Consider the following 21,917-nt stretch of genomic DNA (forward strand, 5'->3'; position numbering starts at 1 on the left):
ATCGTGGGAATGCAAACTTCAGATCTCGGGGCTTTGGCTTCAGAATTTTGCCTTTTTTCAAAAGTCAACTTTAGGATTGATTTCTTTTCCTGTGGACTTATTGTCTGACACAGCAGTTTCCCCAAATGAATCACCATCTAGGGATCAGCAACTTAACACAGTCATGCCGTGCTTTAGAAGACAGAGAGGACAGGAAACACTCTTCAAACGCAAGGGGCATGGGTAACCTCAAGTACCCCCCACACGGGAGATACTGTTACTCACATCCTGAGTCAGTGCCGCCCAGGTAAAGGCTGCCTTATGTCTTGCCTGAGTTCCAACTTTGACTTTATCCTTTGGCATTTGGTTGATGAAAGCATCATGCTATGGAATCTTAAAGTCTTTTCTGGGGAGGGGGTCAAGAACAGACATGTGATGACTTAAGGGAGGTTAGTAGGAAGATGGGGAGAAAGGCAAAAGGCACTAATCTCTCATTTGTTACTTTTTAAAGACACCCCCACCCTCACACCCTCATGCCACCCAGGGAGTTGCCAATGAACTCAGAGGGTGTTTTGAAATTCTGGAAAGAAATTGATTGTAAGTTTCTCTAAAATAAAAAATTGCACTATGCCGTTTTGTATGCACAGAGAGTTCAAACAAGACAGGAGGCAGCAATGTGCTGAGTCTGGGAGAGAATAGAGCCAACGGCTATGGAAAGGAAGCAAGAGGAAATAGAGTTTTACTTAGATTTTTAAAAACATAAAGTATATCCAATCCTTGTACCTCAAAGATTTTCTCTCTTACAAGATTTTGTTATGGTAGCAATTACATTTGCTGTACAGCCAAGATATTTAATGTTTAAGTTTGGAGAACTGTCTAACATCACTCCCCAGTAACAGTGTACATATAGGGTAATGTTCCCTCATTCCTGAACACAGGAAGTAAGAAACAACTTTATAATCTGACTTTACATTTATCACTCCTAATACAAAATGCATTCCCTTGAGAGCAGTGCAGTCTAAATAAGCCATGCCAGACCAATCAAATGACATGGATTATATTTCTAATGCCCACTCTACATCCATAGTTTGAATAGTGTGGGAGATTATAGATACACGGCCTATAGAGAGTTATAAATCTCTGTTTATTTTATTGAATATTACAAGACATGCCCTGAAGAGGACAGATCAATAATGGACCTTGTGGTTTCCTGATGGAACGCTGCAATTATTTTCTTTCGTTACAACTTAAATGTAACTCAATTTTATCCATCCATCATCTTTATGGTAGTGATAAGAAACATCACCGAAGGCTTGTTTCTCGGGCCTCTGCCTGATATTCCTTGTTTGCATCTTGTTTTGATTTCTGCTCTTATTGAAAATTGTTCTAATTGCTTTCCTTTCTCTCTGTGACTGCTCTGAGTGGTGACCCTTTAACTTTGGCACTCCAGGACGGAGATGGAAAATTACTACCTTTAGTTTCCTTTATTTTGGGAAGCAGTTGGCTACTCTTTGAATTGGAGTGCAAGTGGTATTTGAGAAACAAGGAAGCGCAATAAAAACAACCTAGGAGGTTGACTTTTTTTCTGGCCCTGTATTGTGTAATTCTTAACACAAAGTTTCACTTTAACTACAGCAGCAGGGTATCTTGCTTTGTCATAGCTAGTTTAAATTTTAAGTTAGAGAAAAAAAGCAGACTTCTGTCTTGAGTGTAATGCAATTTGATTCAGTTGTTGTCCCGCTCAGAGTCAGCAAACTTAAGCATGAACTAATTAAGCTTGGATAGAGTTTGGTCACTCATAATATATAGGGAGGGAAGTGAAAGTTTCCCATGAGGGATGGAACCACAATATGCCCTTTTTAAAGAAATAAACAGGTCATTAGAGTCCACCTCTCTTTAGACAAGCATCCTCATAGCAATAGCTGTCATTTAATATGAGCATAGGACCGAGTCAGGACTGTTTTGGGTATTGTACTTGTCCACATGATAGCTTCAGCGTGAGACCAGACCGTCTGGAGAATGTAAATTATGTTTTCAGGGTACCAGGTAGAACACAATGGGGTGCAGGACTGACCCCATACTCGGGCTTCATGTTCCTCTCATTAGGCTCTACTGATTTCTGGGTTTTATAGTCATCTTATTGTGCCATGTGCAAGCCTGTGAACTAGGTTGCGGTACCTGCATGTTGCAGATGAAACCCGAACTGCGAGGAGTTAAGCTGCAATCAGAGGTCATAGAGCAAGTGTGCTGCAAACCAGGCCTTTCACACACGAGTGGCTGGTACCAAATGCCATTGGTGCCCTCAATTGATGCACTAATCATCATTAAGATTACCAGGATGCCACCGAGTCTATCAAACACACGCCAGGACAAGCCCTCATGCCCAGGCAAAGCTGGCCAATGCAAAGCAGACTTCATGTTTTTTTGGTGTGATTTCTCCCACCCCTCGGTTCTAATATGTTTTGTCTTTCTGTTTTTCTTTCTTTCCTTTCCTTTTTTCTTGAGGAAGAGAGAGGTGGGGGCAGAGACAAAGTTGGGTGGGTAGGGAGGTTGGGGGGAGTTGGGCGAAGGGAAGGAATATAATCAAAATATGCTGTATGTATGAAAACAACTAAACAAACAAACAAAAAAGGAAGACCAAGTTGTTGGGGAGACATTCACTGCAAGCTTACCTTTTCAGATGTTTATATAATAGAGCAAAACGTTGGTAATGGTGCTCTAAGGAAAACAGTGTAATGAATTATCGGTACTTTACAGAAAACATCTTCCCTATCTCAACATCCACACACACACACACACAAAAATCATTTCTAAAATGTGGTACTTCAGGTCTCCAAAGAAAATACATAGTATACTTCCAGAATACGATTGCTGCTGATTGTGAGATTTTAAAATTTCTCCTATTCATGATGCTGGGGGCAGGGGGGTTGTTAGAGCACCCTCTCAGAGGCGAAGGGGAGGAGGGATGAGGTGAAGAACTCTGGGAGGGGGGAACTGAGATGGGGGAGCATTTAGGATGTAAATAAGTAAAAGATTTGAAAGAACATTGATTTGAATTTGCAGAAACTATCTTAATGTGTTCTTAAATTTTTCTTTCTGGACTTTCAATTTAACTAATTTCTTATGAATGATTGGTGGAGATTCTAGAAATTAGAATTAAATGAGTAAATTTATAATCGTGTTTATCTTCATATAGAAGGAAGAGGGTTTTTTCCCTCTAAAATTGAATTATTATCAAGTTTCCATATTAGAGGGACATTTTCTCAATGATTTTATTTTGCACATTAACATGTTCCTAATGGAATATGCACTAGCCTAGAATAACATGAACTGATAATAACTTAAGATGCTTATAAAGTTTCACCTATGAATAGGTTAAAAAAAGGTCAGAAAAGATATTTAAAATGAATTTTAAATTATTGTGGATATGCAAATGGATAGAATTCAAAGTTAGATATCACTGTAAATATGCCCTTTAAGAGTTACATTCAAATTCAACAGAAAAAAAATGTGTGCATTGTGAAAATCAAGACCACATTCTTACAGAAGGTTATGACCAACAGCACGGGTATTCCATGGATGCGTACTTGTGGCTTGGGATAAACTCTCTACATATGCATTATACGTAGAAACAAGCTTTTAAGCACAATTAAGACACAGGTAAAGAGTAATGTGCTCTCAGAATTATCAGATGACTCAAAGGGGTCTTTCCTGTTGCAGCTCTGAGAAGATGCCCCAAAATACTGTGCCTAGATACAGTCATGAAGTGTAAGGGGAGAGAAAGCAGCATAACTTGACTATCAATAAGTAAGTTGCTCCTGAAACATCGGCTGGATCCCTGAATAGATGGTCTTTCCTGGCATCCTTGTGCTTGATCCTGCAGTAGAAATACATTTTCCGTATGACAAGGAGACAGAAGGGCAAAGAGTCCCTCTGATAGATCTTCTCACATACACTGAGGACTGGGCAGGAGCCTAATAGGTAGGTACCACCACAGCATCCTTCAACTTGTCCAAAGAACACACGTAAGTCTGCCCATACATATATTAGAGATATTAATAGCAAAACTGCCTGATGTGTTTCTAGTCATGAAACTTCATGCTAAAAATAAAGACTATACTCCAAGATATTATTAGAAGGTCATCTGATATCTGGCCAAGTTAATCGGCCAAGCAAAACCGGAGTCATCATATTGCTTAGATGATCCTCTTATTCCTTCCTGGCTCAGTCCTGTAAAGCATTTTGGTTTTGCTGCCGTTTAGGACAAAGCTAGGACTATACGCTGATTACTGGAACTCTTTCCGTGGGCCAGGTTTGTGAAAAGAAATGTGTGTAGTCTCAGTTTCAGCAAAACTTCAGCCATTAGTAAATGGAGAAGGTTAACAGGCAAATAAGAAGAGGAGGTCTACAGGTATTTTCATATTATGGAATTTGGCCAGCGCAAAACTTGGCTTCCCTTGCACAAAGACTGTTGGCAAGTTACATCTTGTTTCCCACAAGAATTTTTTGAGATGGGAGTGATAATGGTTTCAGGTATGGCGTTTGGGGCATTTTTCCTTCGTGATAAAACTAGCCTGCATTTTATTGGATAATCTTGCCTCTTTGTTCCCCCTGGAACACTACAAAATGGCAAAGCGGGTAAGATAAAGTTCAGAGGGTTTTGAGACTTTCTAAATTGAGTAAGGATGCTTGCAAGTGGGAGGCTGAAATGTACAAAATAAAACAGTGAGATAAGATACCGGTCCGCCCTGCAAAATCAAGACTCATTTTAACATTTAACAGTACAAAATCCAAGCATCAAGGGCTGAGCCCTGGAAGCCATGGAGAACTCCTAGTAGGCTCTTTAAACTTGTGTTGGTCAACTAGCTTACAGGCTATGGGCAAAGCATTTTTGTTAAAGATGCTACGAGTATCGCACTTGCATTTCTGAATGCCAGGTTTCTGAAAGGCCTTCAGTGTTCTTCCATTCTTTTGTTATAGTTTCTATTGAAAAAAGATCAGCCTGATGAAGAATTCCATTGTACCTTAGAGAGCTTACAATGTATATTAAACATGTGTGTGGGCAGTACATCTTCGTTGGGACTGGTGTGTCCGTGTTTTGTGTACTATAAGACTTCGTCAGAGGGGAAAGGAGGGAAGCTTTGTCTGGGTTTCACCAAAGGTTGTATTTCCTGAACTCAATAAAACAGAGAAATAATTTTCCATCTAAGAAAGTACCCCAGGCTCATCGAGAGCCAGCACGTGTTCATGAGCCCCACGTCCCTCTCAGCAGAATGTCATAGGTTCTCCTCCTAAGTACAAAGAGACTGCTCTCCCCGGTTGCACTTACAACCTTTGTTTCTTAGACTGAAAACTACTTGGGCAAGACACATGTTTCCAAAGCCCAAGTGTTTTTAGGACTCAAAGTGACACTATTTGTTCAGCTATGGTCCCCGAGGGTCTCCTGTTAGGAGGCACAGCCATGCTCTATGTGTAAATCTAGGCCCAACACAACAACTCCCAAGACAGAAATGGACACCCCCTTTAGGTTGGTACTCTTTCTCTGTCACAAAGCGATCAAAGGGCTAGCAGAAAAATAATTCTATACTTATGGATTCCAAATTCTACTTTATTTAAATAAAACCACCAATAATTTTCCTATGCTTTCCTGTGAAAATACCATTTTGAATGATCATCAATCTAAAACAGAAATTGTTGGGTGGGAATCCAAATCTAAGCCTTAAAGTAATATTTTCTTTTAGTTTTATTAATCTGTCTGTCTGTCTGTGTCTGTGTCTGTGTCTGTGTCTGTGTCTGTGTCTGTGTCTGTGTCTGTGTCTGTGACTGTGTCTGTGTCTGTGTCTGTGTCTGTGTCTGTGTCTGTGTCTGTGTCTGTGTCTGTGTCTGTGTCTGTGTCTGTGTGTGTGTCTGTGTCTGTCTGTCTGTGTCTGTGTCTGTGTCTGTGTCTGTGTCTGTGTCTGTGTCTGTGTCTGTGTCTGTGTCTGTGACTGTGTCTGTGTCTGTGTCTGTGTCTGTGTCTGTGTCTCTCTCTCTCTCTCTCTCTCTCTCTCTCTCTGTGTGTGCGTGTGTACGTGGGCTTACTTTTTTTGTGTGTGGGTACGTGGAGGCCAGATGTGAGACTTGGTTATCACCCCCTAGGGACCTGTTTGTTTTTATTTATTCATTTGAGACAAGGTCTTTCTCATTGGCCTGGAAAGTGCCAATTAGGCTCCATTGGCTGACCAGTGAGCCCAAGACATTTTTCTCATATTAGTGTTGGGATTATAAGCATAGACTGCCACACCTATTTTTTTTTCATATGGTTTCCTGTAACACAACTCAACTCCCCCATGCTTACATAATAAACATTTCACTGACTGAGCTACCTCTTCAGCCCCATATTAATTTCATAAGATATTATCTTAATCATTAATCAAGATTAATTTCTTAATTTTCTTACAAAGAATTTGTAAATACTTTGAATATTTACAAATATTCATCAATCACAGAATAACTTCCGTGTCTTTTTTTTTAAGACAGACGTTTATTCTGCTTCATACCAACTTTTAAGTGAGAAGCCTATATGACTTACCCTATTGAAACAGTGCTCATGGTTGGGTCCGTAAAAATGCTGGAGACATCTCACATTGTTTTTGTTGACAATCTTGTTGAAGAAGTCATTGACATATTTGATGGGGAATGCACAGACTGCTGATCGATTCACAGGTTCAGCAGAATCTGGCTTGCTTTGTGCAAACACCCCGTAGAGAATGTCATCAGAAGGGCTAGCTCCTATTTGCTTAGCAAGATTGGCCCCTGGTTTACTGACATAAGCAGCTTGGAGGATGTTAAACACTTCTTCCCTTGTGGATCTCTTTCTTCTTTTTTCTGTCAGAATGCATTCCAGGGGCATTTCCATGTAGGAGTGCAATCCAGAGTCTACGGAACAGAACCTGATTATTCTTGTATGAAAACTCTGAGCATCTAGAGTTTCCTTTTGGACAGTCAGAAAGTAAATAAAATGGTTGCTTTCGAAGGCATGTATGTACTTTATGGGATAGGAATCTTGGAATTCTGGTAAGACATCAATATAGGACTGGTCGGTCAAAAACTTAAAACCATCTTGGGTTTCCTTCAGCCGTCTCACCGATATTGAATGCAGTGAATAACCAGGAGGATAGGAGGAATTGATCGTATTCCCCACAAAGAAATTGATGAAGCGGTCCTTTTCTGATAGGAGGACTTTGGCTCCAAGGGCACTCACTACACAGTCAGGACACTGCCCTGACTCTTCTTCTGGGGAGAACATGCAGTGAACCTCGGACTGTATGTCAGCAGAATTGTCAGGAGGAAGGACATGCCGCCGGCAGGTCCCTCTGTTGACACTGCCACAGCTAATGAGTTGATCATCATAGTATGTGTCAACAAGCAGAGCCATGTTGATGTTGTCTTTCCAAACCCCTCCTGATGAATTGGCTTTGCTGCTGCAGTCCTGACAAGGTAAACAATCTGGGTGTTCCAACACGGGCCCGGTCTTGAATTCAGATACCTTCTGAAGGTCTTTGTCATTTAAAACATAAATGTAGTTTGTGGCTCCGAGATAAATATGATGGCCGTGTAGGACGACATTCTGGATGGGGGTTTCTGCCGTGAAGTTGGGGAGCTGATACTTCATGTTCACGTTCATCTCAGACTTCACTAGGGCCTCCTTGCACTCCCCATGGCTCCTCTGCACCAAGGTCAACAGCAGCACCAGAATGCCAGGTGCCAGCACGGTGGGAGCCTTCATTGTGAGGAGTTGATCTGCCAAGACACATTCAGGCAAGAGCCCTTTAGTCGTCATTAGAAACAAAGAGAAAAATGGAAGCATGACTCCTCCAGCTTTGCTATCAGAAATAACATTTCCTAACTGGAATTTTATTTACATAGAATGAGAAAGAAAAAACTGATAGCTAGCTTCAAATATAGATGTATTGTAGGGCTGGACATGACTCCACATAGTTTAATTTTAGAAGTCAAGCCACAAACGAGTCATGTTCAAGGACCATTCTGTGATGCAAACAATGTTCTGTGTTGAGGCCACACAGCAACTGAGAGGCATTCAGCAGCTCAATAAGAAACATAGCACATTCTGTCTTAACCCCTTGCTGCTTGCTTAATGTGGTTTTCTATCTGTGGCTAATGACTAGGTTGATGCTTAAACTTTCTTGTTTAGTCAAGTAAAGGAACTGTGGCTCAGATTCATTTATTCTAGAAATCACAGCAGGCATTGTTTCCTTGGGAGCATGTAGAATCACTAGGCTAAATTTAGCTTCCTTTTGGAAGAAAACAATCATAAATCCTAGAAGCAAGCAATCACATGCTGTTTATAGGATTTGTGTGTGTGTGTGTGTGTGTGTGTGTGTGTGCAGGGAAAAGGTATGGTAATAATTTGGCTATAGTTAACCTATTGTTTTATACAGACAAATGCTTAATGCAAGATCACCAGGACTTCAAAACAAACAGCAGGCAGAAATGCGTGAAAGTAAAATTTAATCTTCGGAACTGAAGTTTTAGAACTATTTCCCAGGAAAAAACAACATATTGTTAATTATCAAGCCAAAAAGCTCTTTAGTAAAAAGAACATTATTTCAGTATTCTGTGGTATGCAATTGGACCAGTTTTTCTCCCAGGAACCATAACTGGTTTGTTCTTCCTTTTTAAAAAATATAAGGGGCACAGGTTAAAAACGTGAATTCTACTGATAATAGTTATGGGCAGGGGTTGGGTATTGTTATGCAAAAGAGAGGCTTTAGAACGAAAGCTAATTACCTAAGATGAGCTGAATAATGCTTAAAACCATATTTGGCACCACAGTGATGGCAAAGACTACTAACCTTGGATGTATGAAACCATACCAAAGTCACCAAGCAACTAATATGGGCATAATTCTGTGCTTACACTATGGAAAATGGAAAATGGCTCATGGTTCCTGCCTTTCACAGAACCTAAAAAAAATGGCTACTATGCAACACACATAGACGGACAATACTACCTGGCATTAAGACACTCCATATAGGACAAACCCCAAACTACAAGCATCAAGAGACGGAGAGATGGTCCCTGTATGGGATTATGATATGAGAAACAGGCACATATTCATCATGTGGTGAGGTCCAGAAGAGAGAGGACAACATCTGTCTGACTCATTACTGTATTCCAATAATTGAGTACAGAGAAGCCTGGAACATAGTCTGGCATTAAACTAATATATACCGAATCTCTGTGTAAATAAAGATAAGTAGTATGGGTCAAAACCAAGAACCTTAGTCCATACTTTCTGACTTCGGTTCTCTTGCATTTCTAAAAATTGGGAGCTTTAAAGAAATGGTTGACCAGCAAATATAATGGCCTGGAGTGAAGCAAAAGAGGGCCAGAAGCAATATATTGCCCCTAAGAACAAAAAGAGACAGTGACACATAGTTCAGTGTGTAGCATTTGACATCTGGCTAGACAGAATAAAAGGAAGGTAAGGATGATGGGGAGTCATTCGGGCAGAAGTAGACTGAGTTACAGCAGCATGGCAGGCAGCAATAGGAAGGTGACTAAAAGATACAGATTTTAAGCATGCCAAGTTTTATTATGTAATGGGAACCAAGAAAAGGTCTACCATAGGAATGGTTAGGAGGGTTCACGCTATTTATCAGGAATCAGGTGCTTGGAATTCATGGGGAATGAATTTTCTGAGCAGATGGAACACCTATACTAAGGAACCGAGGTGAATAATGAAAGCCTTCTGAGGGGAGCTGCCATTATGGATGAGGGATATGATTGGTCCAGGTGAGACACATCTGCTTTGAGTGATCCGGTAGCAAGTGGAATTAGGAAGGGATGCAAAATTCAAGACTGTGTGTAAAATAAACTGCAAAAAGCCGATAACTAAAACCTAGGTTGGCATGCTTGGCATGGTGGAACAAGGTGAATAAGGAGATGGTCAGCGAGTTAAATCTGGGCGACTACCTACAGTAAAAGAACTAAAGGAAGAGTCAAGAAAGCTCAGGTCATTGAGACATCAAGAGATTGTTTCAGGTTACAGAAGCCAGGTAAGGGTCTCAAGAGGCACCTAGCTCATACAGGAAAGAACTCTCTGTTGACCTTCAAAGAGTAGTTTCAACACATTTAATAGCAGCTTTCAAAACGACTGCAAAGGTGCACGGAATGTGTGTTTTGAGGAAGAACAAGCAGAAGGCAACAGCAGTTGTTTGGATTTCACTCTTAAATTGTACGAAAGATATATGCTTATGTGCAAGCCTTTCCCTTCTTTTACTAACACTGCTTCAGTACCAACAAAAACACAGTGCCTTGCTCTGGAAAGCTCATAGTCCATTGGTAGAGGCAAACGAGTTATCAGCTGTGTGAGTTGGGAGGACACCAGACTGTAAATGAGGTTAGAATTCATTCCTCAAGGAGGACAGTGACTGAGGTGTCCTCACAGATACAGCACAGTGGCTTTGTGCAGAGCAGAGACCAGTGGGAGGCACGTAGCAGGGGCAGGATGGTGGCAAGTAGTAGAGGTGGGTTGACAGGCACAAGTGAGAGATAAGGCTGATGATGCAATACTCCAAACAAGTATTTCCAAGATTCCAGGAACATAAGACTGGTCACAAGGTTCATATAGAGGTCCATGTAGAGTCAGAGATGAGAGGTCACAGGACAATACAGGAGCAGTGAGGATTCAGAACATAGTAACTCCATGTTCTACAAGTAAGTCAGAGTACATGAACATGTGTTTCAAGTAATGGGTATAAAGGAGGGGCTAGGGATTTCAGCTGGAGGAAGAAGTTCAAAAATAACCAAAGAAGAGCATGCAAACTGTGATCAGCAAGAAATTAAAAAGAACAGCATTAAGCTAAGATGTCTTACCTTTAAGATAAGATACAATCGACCTGCCGTGGCTACCACTTCACATGCATGAAAGAGAAGAAACCTAGCATAGACAGTTGAGGACACGGTGGTCTTTGGGGTCCATGTGGAGGTATCTGAGTGAGGATATAGGATTTGAGGGGATGTGTAACGAAGCCAGAAAGCCACAGTTATACCAGAGAGCAAAGGAAAGCTTCAATAAGCTAAATTACTGGAAGAGGTATAAGCCATATAATAGTAAAAAAAAACAACAAAAAATGTGCACTGTGTGCTTACCACATGCCAAGTGTTCTGCTAAACCGTCAGCTTTCTCTCCACAGCCATCCTGTGAAGAAGGGAGTTGATTAGTTTCATCTTCTGGATGAGGATGCTTGACAGAAGTCACCCAGTGCGAACCAAGACTCAATCCCTGCCTAACAGACAGTCGCCCATACCCAGATGCTTCATTAACACCGAGAGGGATCGCTGCCGGAGCAGAAGGTTCTCCATCAGAGCTCCAATCCCAGCCCTTCCCTGTCTAGCTATGTGACTTAAGGTCATTCAGTCACCTCTGCGCCCACAGCTCAATATTCTCATGGGATTGTTTTTAAGTATAAAAAAAGAGAGGATAGTTCGAAGATACATGACCATCTTAGAGTATATATGGCAACTGGAGCTGAACTTGCTATTTTTATGTGTACTTCTCATTGCTCAGAAATATACTAGAATATTTTTTTTGATGCTGGTGAGGGAAAGAAGAAGGAATAAAAAATAAGGATAGGAGACAAATTGTCATATCAGTCCAGAGTACATTTTATGAAAAACTGTTTTTTCTTAACACGACACATGTCAGTATATCTTCCAGGAATGAGAACACAATCTTTATATTTTTCTCCAAAAAACTGAAGGGAAATAAAGGAATGCTGACTCCCTAAGGGAAGGCCAAGCAATCTTACAACGCATTTGCATCCAAGCTGACCCAGTAATGCAGGATTGAATGTGCATGGCTTTTAGGTTTTCTCTTCTGAAAGAAGCTTCAGAATAATCCTTGTTTTGTTTTTACAATCTGACGACTTACCTATGTTTTTAAAATAAGAAACATGTTCTAAGGTTTATATGTATGTCATGTACCGTGCTGATGCTTAACAAACTAAAATCCAGCAAATGTATGAATGAGATTTTTTGTTGTTGTTGTTATCTCATTGGATGGGACAGCAAATCAGAAGTAAGCTAGCAGGGAAGAAGGATGCTATTAATCACTTAATATATGCCATTTTCTAGACCATTCTGTGCAATTAAGACTTGACCTGCCCACAGAGGTGTGTGTTGGTGAGAGCCGAGTGCCACGGGCAGACTCTGGTGCCTAGTGCACAGCCACATACTCTGGTCAGCTGCATTATGGGATCCGCCTCATTTCTGAGGGAGGCTCTTTGAATTCTTTGAGGAGTAGATGTTAGCATAGTGTCTGGCCCATGGTAGGTATGATCACTGTTCATTCCTAGACTCGGAAAACATGGGTGGGTATCTGTGATGTTTCAGAGAAGAGTCGAAGGTGATTAAATTACTTTCAAACTGTCAGTGAGAACACAGAGTGGTGGGAAGGAGAGACAATCACACAGCAGCTTAAACTCAAGGCGAGAAGTTCAAAGAAGGGAAATGTAGCCAGGCTATAGCGTTAAGTGGACTTAGCAATCAATTAGGGTGCTTTTCTCATAATGCACTCATAATCTCGAGTAGTAGAAGCTAGTTTCAGTTTGTGGCAATGGAGCTATGTTGTATGACCCAAAGTAAGTCACTTAACTTCTTGGGCATCTTTCCCACTTGTAGAGTGAGTTTTGAACCAGTAGCATGCGTCAGTCCCCTGGCACTAGCTCAGTTACACCTGTCTTGTGAGTTTCTTCCCGACTTACATTTCAGCCACCTTATCTTGACAACCAAAAGGCAGCATGATGGGAGTGTTATTTCACAGGGATTGGCAAATATTGCACATTAGAGCTTTGTCCTTCCACCCGGGAATGGTTATGAAATATTTACTGGCATTCCTGAAGTGAACCAATCAACTCCAAAGTATGTTCCAACTGTGACAATCCTGATCTCTGGGACTGCTTTTCTACAATTACCCGTCACTCCGGGGCCATCAACCTGAATATATGAGATTCGTGTTTACCTCACGACTCCAACTTTCTCCCCTAGCTCTATGCCAAACCGGGCTAGGACAGAAATTTGAATGTTTATGATGGTAGTGACTTCAGAAATATTCTCACTTCCATATATTTCTGCCTCCATCCATTGAATCCTGTGATGTGTCTGAATCAGACTTCAACACAGAATGTCTTGCTCTCCACTTCTCTTCCTTTTTTTTTCTTTTTGAAATAGTGCTAGTCATTTAACTGATTTTTCGACTAAATAAAACATACAAAGATGATTCAAACAGACTGACTAATTCATTCCCTTGAAATGTGCACATAGCAGATGAAACCAGATCACCTATAAAGCATGTCCTTATTTCTCTGCACTTGGTTGCAAGAATACGCTCACTGAACAAACATTTCCTGGGAACGAGCACCTCTGTGCCAGCTTGGTCATTAAGTTTGTGGTATTTAGGAGTCTCTTCATGAAAGACTGCCTGTTAACTATGAATTTGGCCTCAGGCCAACCTTCCAACTTGCCATTCAACTCTTCTCTACTACCTATCCGTTTCTAGTTTTCTTAGTGAACTACTTGGTCACAGCATTGCCCCCAAATCTAGCAATGTGGAGGATTCTCTAGGTTTCTATTGAGCAGGATCTGTGCTTGCCAGCAATTCTATCAGCAGCCAAAGCATAGTGCTGTATTTAAGGACTGATTCCTCAGGGAAATTTTCAGCAGGTGTAATGGGACATTACATCTTTTTAAAGGAGGAAAAACTTCATAAACTTTGACACAATTAACTTTGCTTTAGGGACTGATTTTTCCTAGAAGTCACATGATATGTTCCTCTGTTGAAAGCACCTTCTAGTTTGCAAGATATCCTCAGTTATATAATTTTTCCTAATTATAGTCATAAGGCAACTGTTATTCTGATTTTTTCAGATGACATGTGTGTTCGAAGAGAATCAAAGGTGCACATGGAATCAAGGTCCCCTCAGTACTTCTAAATTTGTAAAAACACACGATGCCTGTTTGAACTGTGCTTAATTAGTTGCAATTCCAGGGAAAAGGTTGTATTCAAAAGACATAGTACTTAAGTGAACAGTTATTTATATCCGCTCAGCTCCTATTGTCTCTTCCTCTGGCAGCTCTTTCGAAATCCCTCACTACCCCATCTACTGAGATTGCCCATCAATCATGATGCTCTCTTCTCACTGCAGGAAGAGGATGCTCACCAGACTGGCTTTTCAATGAGCTCTAGTGTTCTGAGCCAGTGCTCAGTTAGGGTGAACATATGACCAAAGCAAGGACAACCATATGGATGCTGGCAGAGAATCACTCATGTTCAGAGATTCCAAAGATACAGATGATACCACCTTGGAGTCTCTGAGGACCATCTTGGCTACTGTGTGGGGAGAGCCAGCCTGAGTGTGAAGCTGATGCTGCGGGCAGAAGAGCTTAAACATGGAGAGGTGGAGGCTATCTGTATCCCACCATGTTTTAAGGTTACAGGAGCCAGTAAAATTGTTTCTTTCATTCTTCCTTTTGGGTCAGTAGTTTCATAATGATTCCTTTATTCCTTGCAAATCACATACAAACAATATCCAGTAAAAAAATACTTATGGATTTGGGAGTTCATACATAAGGTCAAATGGATAAAAGCAACTTTACATAAAATTTTCAGAGAAGATCAGGCATGTTCAGGGTGGCATGGCTGTGGACTATGTACAGTACTCAAATAAATGGAAAGAAATGATTTCTCTGTGTTTTTGAACCATTACTCGTAAATACCTCCTCAATTGGCATCCTGGAAGCCTGCTCATCAGCTTAGACTGCTAAGGTGGTACTCTCATTTTTCTCCTATGTATTTTTGAAGAAGAAGATGTAGAATGAGCTCAAGATGAGAATAATGTATCCAAATAATGACCTGACACATAAAACTCTAAAAGATTTCAGTAAGTTTGATTATATAAAGAGAACTTGTTATTCTGGAAGATGGCCGAGATGCCATATTGAGGAAGTTAAACCATAAAACAATCACCACTCCAAGTAAGAGGGCTTGCAAGAATCACATCCCCAGGAATAATCGTAGCCCTCTATAAACTGATATTCTTTCCATTAGCTTTAAAAGTAGGATTATAAGGACGGAGATGGCTCAGGAGGCAAAGGGTTTGCTATGCATGTGTGAGGACCTGAGGGGATTCCTAGAACTCATACAAAGTGATGAAGTAACATGCATGTCTGCAATTGCCAGAGACCGTGCTCCAAGATAGGAAGTGGAGACACGAGAATATTCAGAAGTGGGTGTCCAGTGAGCCGGACATACAGTGATAAACAAAACGAGACCCTATCTCAAAGAGTATAAATGATTAGGACCAATTCCAAGGTTGACTTCTAACTTCTGCACAGTTACTATTCATGTGTCAATTCCACGAGGCAAGAAAAGGAAGGATCATCATAATAAAGTTATAGCAACACAATTCTAATGAATAGAAATAAGTAGCACTGGGGGGTGGGGTGGGGAGTGTGGGGAAACACTGGAAAGTTCCAGATGCCAGAGATTTGAGAGGCTTCCAAGGCCCAATAGGGATGATATTAGCTGAAATACCTAACAGCAGGGAGATAGAACCTGAAGAAACCACCTCTAGTAGACAGACATGGGGCCCCTTGGAGGGATTGGACCATGCACCTATTTAAAAAGTTTTAACCCCACATTGTCCCTGTCTAAAGGAAATGCAGGGACAAAAATAGAGTAGAGGCTGAAGAAATGCCATCCAGAGACTGCCCCACCATGTGATCCATTCCATCCCACCATGTGATCCATTCCATCCACAGACCCCAGATCCGGACACTATTGCTGATGCCAATATGTGCTTACAGACAGGAGGCTGGTATGACTGTTCTCTGAGAGGATCTGCTAACACCTGATTAAGATAGATGTAGATACTCACAGCTAACCATTGCACTGAGCCTGGGGACCCCAATGGATGAGTTAGGGGAAGGGCTGAAGGAGCTGAAGAGGATCACAACCACATAGGAAGAATAATATCGATTAACCAGACCCCTCAGAGCTCCAAAGGACTAAACCACCAACCAAAGAGGATATAAGGAGGGACCCATGGCTCCACCTGCATATGTAGCAGAGGATTGCCTTATCTGGCATCACTGGGAGGAGAAACGCTTGGTCCTGTAGAGGCTTGATACCCCAGAGAAGGGGGATGCTAGAGGGTGAGGCAGGAGTGAGTAGGTGGGTAGGGGAACACCCTCTTAAGGCAAAGGGGAAGAGTATGGAGTTTATGGAGAGGAGACCTTGAAGGGGGATAATATTTGAAATGTAAACAAATAAAAGGCTTCATAAATAAAAAAAAGAGGGGGAATAAAAGAAAGAAATTTCTAATGACATTTCAAATACTGGTTTTGTAACCAGGCACAGTACATGGTGTTACACAATCCTGAACAGATATTTTAAGCATCCATTACATGACACTCAGTTGTCCAAATACTGAGAAGTTCAGCTAATTTGAAGACAGCAGGATAAACTCCATACCTTAAGTCTGTAGCCTAAATCAAAACATAAAGGAAGCCACAGAACTATTGAGAAAACATTTTGTTACAACTTTTTTTTTCCCTGAATTTTCTCCTATGCCTCTAGATTAATCTCAGTATATAACAGTAAAGACAATATAACTTATCAAAATCATTTCTGGTGCAGTTTAATCATTTAAGTATAATCATACAGAAAAGCAGTGGCATGACACAGAAAATCTGGAAGCTTCCTTCTGCCCCTTTAACCACCATTGGAAATCACCGTCGTGAGAGGATCTCGGGCCTGGGATTTCTCCCTGCCTAACCTCTTCTTTCCTTTCCTCCCTTCTCCTCTCCCTTTCTTTTACTTTTTTCATTTCTCCTCCTTCCCTTCCCTCATTGAGATTGATCTAAGGCCTTAAGTATACTAAGCAATTGATCTTCCAGAGACCTACATCCCAACCTCAAGATCCTCTCACCAAAGTGATTTCCAACGGTGGGTTAAAGAGACAGAAGGAAGCTTCCAGAGTTTACAGCCCCTCCAACTGCTCTAGTGGACGGTCATAGGCAAATAATCCAGAATGCACACAAGACAGTCTTATTTTTAATATTTAAAGAATAGTTTGTACCAAAGTACCTTTATGACTCTCTGACACGGCATAGAACATTCTGGAAAGGAGCTGGGGTGTGGAGGGGAGAGCGAGTGGAAGGAGCTTAGGTGCTACATGGATGTGGATGTGCTTTGCCTCTGTCTAGAGCCTGGCCTGAGGCTTTTCTTTTGTTTCCGCCTTGTGGATTGTCTGTTGTCCACGAGGGTCTTGAATAAATCACAGCTACGCTGGCATTCATTTATGCACCCCACGCTGACACCTAGTAAACATAATGCCTCTGCTTATTGTCCTGAGCTGTGCCTCAGCTAGTTCTGCCAGCTCTCAGTAGAAATGAGGAAGTTGGCCAGTGATCTGGGAGAAACCAGTCTGAAACCTGCCCAGGCTTTCATTCCTTCCTTCTCTCTACAAGTTAAGTAGACTATTTGTGATTTCCCCATCCCTGGCCATCTTGTGGTTTTCCTTTAACTCAGTTTCAAGTTCTTGAAGCCCTTAAAGTTCTTCCAAGACAGAGGCTACACTAAGAGCCAAACAGGAACCATTCGTTTAAAGAGTAAGCCCATATCCCCATAGAGATTTAGGAAGTGAAGATGCAGGAGTCCCAGTTACATTTGAACCTCAAGTACTGGATTCTTTTTTAGTGTAAATATGTCCCATGGATGTATTTAAATTGCAATCCTAGTGGTAAACACGTAGAGGAAAAATAAAGGAGGGACCAGCTTTTGAAACCAACATAACTTGGAACAAAAAGACTTGGGTAGGTTCTATTTATCTTGGGAGTAAAATAATTTTCTGTCTTCTGTTTGCCTGCTTTCTTGCTTTCCTTCCTTTATAATTAATATTTTATTTGTACCGGAATTTGAACCAAATGCCTTGTATACGTGAGAAAAGTGTTCTACGATGAAGCTATAGCCCCAGCCCTTTATCTCTCTCCAGACAGGCTTGCTGAATTGTCCATGCTGTCTTCGAACATTCTCTGTGGTCCAGGCAGACCTTAAACTTGATCTCTCTCTATTTCAGCTTTCTCCATAGCTAGGACTAAGACACATTCCACCAGGCCCGACTCCAGTGCTTTTTGTTTTTTGTTTTTAAGAATTTGTTTCCCTAGCATGTACATATTTGCAAACTGTGCACAATTTCCTATTTTTATTTCGTTTTTGCTCCTGTTATATATCCAAAACATGTAGTTTTAAATATGGTCAATAGGGTAATTGAACTCATGAACTGATTTAATATATTATATGAAAGTGTAACCATCAAAGGGTATAAGCTTTTTGTTTAAAGAGAAGAGGTGTAATGAAGACAGCAACTTATATGTTACATGGAATTTCATAAAAAGATCTGTATATTTCTTAAAGATTCTAATATAAAGGCTATAGAAGTAATCAAGTTAAACTTGGCACTAGAATAATATACAAGAGTTATAATGAATGCGATTAGTGCCCTATATAATGATGGGCTTTAGAGCCACCCCTTCTGGGGTATACAAATGTTTCACGAAAGAGAGCTAGTGTTTTTGTTCTGATATTTATGCGGCTATCTCAGCCCCTTTCCTGATCAACATTTTAGAAGTTGAAAATGACAGACTTTTAGCTTAAGAAAAAAAGCCAATTGTGCATTTTCTACTTTCAATATATGATTAAGATCATTGTCCAAGCCTGGTATGGCAAGAGTAAAGATAAGAAGAATAGAATACCATTCTAGCCTCAAGATTTTGCCTCATAAATTCATAATCTGTTAGCAAACATCTTTGTTCTTATAAGAATGGCTGACAACATGCAACTTCTGGGAAAAAAAGAATAAATGGACATTTGTTTTACTATTGTGCATGTTGTAAAGAAAAATACCATTCAGAACATTCATTGAATTGTCAGAGTCCCATATGATGGACAGGCATCTACCCCATTAATAAATGGTAACTCATACAAGAACATTTCATTATCCTTGGAAATGTGGAGGTTGAAATTCCCCATTGTTAGGAACATGCTAAAAGGCTTGAAACCAAAAGCAGGGTCCCCCCCCTTCAGTCTAATAGATGAATGGAAGTTTATAATTCACATCGCGTAGATGCCCTACCAGATTTTGCTCAATTGCCAAGAACAGTGAATAAAATAAATCCACAGATCACATCTTTCCATATATGTGAGTTAAAATAAATTAAGCCTAGCAGCCCTTTCCTGCTACATTCACATCAGAGTTTGGAAAGGATGAACCTGTCTAGGCACTCAGAATGTGGACTGAGAGGAAGACACACACAGAGGAAGCTGATACATTGCTCACTAGTGAATCAGACATTCCCTCCTCTATGTGGGGGTGGGGAGTGGAAAATGTCCTGGGCACAAGGCACGTTCTAGTTCCAAATGGGGGGATCTGTGCTCCAGTGGATTAATGCATCTCTTTCCTTTCTTCTTTCCTCCCTCCCTCCCTCCCTCCCTTCCTCCCTTCATTATCTTTTGAGTGAGACAAGGTCCTGTTACCATTGTTGTTCAGGCTGGTCTCAAACTGTCTTTTTTGTCTTCGCTTCCTAGTGCTAGGATTATAGTCATGCAACACTATTGGCTGGTCCGTTTCCTCTGGGTTTTCAGAAGGCATAAAGTTAAACAGCTGCACAGGGAAACAGACAGTGAGTAGACCCAGTTTTGTCATGGTGGCTCTGTCATAGGGAAAGAGAAACCATGCGCGTTAGGAATGAGGCAAGGGTGGAGACACCAGGGGTTGTATCAGGTGGGCCTTTCTGACTAATACTCCGTTCACTTCTGACCTCTGTTGTGCTCACATCTGAGAATGTTCTCTGGGAAGTTAACATCAGCAAGCAGACTCTGAAACTGAATGAATTAGGCTTAGGCTTTGAAGCTGAAGTACACAATAGTTTCTTCTCTAAGCATCATAGAAATTGGGAGACTACTGTGAATGAATGGAATTACCAACCTGTCTGTATTTGTCTACAGGTGAGGATTTTCATGAGTAAAAATAATGCAATTATGTTGGAAAAAAAACAAAAGCTTACACACATGGTGAGATCGATACATCATCGTAAAATAAAGAACTAAGCACATTATTTACAAAATAAAAAATAAATACCTTTAAATGAGCAGAGAATGGCAAGCAAGCCAGTCCCTGAGAAAGCAGGACAGGACTGAGAAGTAAATATGGAATCCTATTTCTAACATTCAGTAAACACCCTGGATGCTTGAAAAAAAATCAATAAATCTAAAGGTTAGGACAACTTAAAAACAACTGTGCTCAGCATTGCATTTATATAACTGATCAATTGAAGAGAAAAATAACTCAGGGCTGTGTGTGTGTGTGTGTATGTGTGTGTGTGTGTGTGTGTATGCAATCATGTTACTGTGAGTGTGTAAGATCTCTGTTTGAGGAAAAGAAAGGAAGAGCAAGAAGAGGGAATGATCTTTTTAAATGGCCCTTTTCACTTAGAGTCACTGTCAAAATGGCAGGGAGTCCCATCCCCCATCTCCCCCTAGCACTGTGGTCATAGGAAGAGAGGAGCACATGGGGAGGAAAGGCTAAAGGCGTTGGAAATGGTGATGGCTTAAGCTGGGACTTGAATGTAAACAACGTGCTCAGAACAGCTAAGGACACAGACACTTTGTGCAGTGAGGACAAGGTATGGGGCTTTCCTGAATACAGCAGTAGAACATCTGTGTGGGAGGGGCTGACCTGGTTGCAACTGCCAGATCCCATTCACAGAAAGCCTCTCCTGCAGTTTGCTCAAGGCTCTGCATGCTGTCTATAGGTGGAAGTCAATGGCTATGACAATTAGTACATATATCTCATTGTAGTTGACTATATGGTGAGATTGAAGAGAGAAGGAGCCAAAGGCTGTGAGATAGTGCAGAGGTTATTCAACTCTCTAGGCACAAAGATAAGTAAGGATCAAGAGAATAAGTGGGGCTCCCTAGTTTGGTATCTATCTTCTTACCTTTATCAGCAGACAGTATAAAAATTCATTTCGCCAGAGCTTGTTTTGCCTATCCAACATCTTCTCAGATTGAACTCAGTACATGTTCATTTAGGCCCTACTATGTGTTTGTCATACATCAGTAAACAGACAAACAATCCAGTTCTTGCAGAAAGCACTTCTAGTAGGGGCATTCAGGTGACAATACACGCAAGCATGCGGGATGTCGATAAAGTATATTTGAAGTTGATAGTCTGGATATCTGGACTGTCTCAAGGAAGGGTACAGGGAGAAGTCTGGGCTTTGGAAATCTGTGTAGGTGACTTTTGCAGAAAAGGTAGAGGAAGGGAGAACTCAGCCAAGTGACAGGTGAAAATGGATTTCTGAGCAGAGTTAAGAGGAATGAACAAGAGACGTGTTTGCTGAGTTTTCCCCTAAGCCTTTGCATCTAAAAGATGAGGTCTAGAAAGACAAAGAATCCGAACAGTAGAGCCCTCGCTGGTCACTATGAGGTTCTGGCTTTTGTTGGAGCGAAATGAGAAACCAATACAAGGTAGAGATTGAGGGGTGCTTATATTTGAATGGAATCCCTGTGAGTGTGTGACAGAGGACTGCTGGTAGTAGGGGATTGTATGGCATAAAGGTGAGGCAATGAAGACAGTGGCAGACTGCTTATGCAGTTCAACAGTGACAGAAATAATATGCTTCCTTCTAGCTGAAGTGGCTGAATTGTGGTAATATTTTGAAGAATGAGAGAATGAAATTAAAATATCAGATATGTAAATAAAAAGGCTTATAGATTTTATAATAAGGAGACTGTTTTTCTCAATTAACTTACAGAAGGGGTTAGAAAACCCAGTGAGATTCAAGAAGATCAGAAGTTTGATGGGGATGTG

The 21,917-nt window shown here is 40.9% G+C and overlaps 1 protein-coding gene across 4 annotated transcripts in view; it reads right to left on the reverse strand.

The window, feature by feature from the left end:
• Met (MET proto-oncogene, receptor tyrosine kinase) overlaps positions 1-21,917 on the reverse strand; it is a 115,122-nt gene that overhangs the window by 80,196 nt on the left and 13,009 nt on the right. For all 4 annotated transcript variants that reach the window (XM_085840810.1, XM_021164365.3, XM_029478169.2 and 1 more), the window contains exons 2-3: positions 11,137-11,185; positions 6,551-7,761 (exon numbers count right to left, since the gene is read on the reverse strand). In XM_085840810.1, coding sequence (XP_085696936.1) covers positions 6,551-7,747 — 1,197 coding nt within the window. In that variant the 5' untranslated portion in view covers positions 7,748-7,761; positions 11,137-11,185. The remainder of the gene's footprint in view (positions 1-6,550; positions 7,762-11,136; positions 11,186-21,917) is intronic.

This window comes from Mus caroli, unplaced genomic scaffold (genome assembly GCF_978045245.1).
Source record: "Mus caroli unplaced genomic scaffold, Mus_caroli_1 scaffold_7, whole genome shotgun sequence".
NCBI lineage: Eukaryota > Metazoa > Chordata > Mammalia > Rodentia > Muridae > Mus > Mus caroli.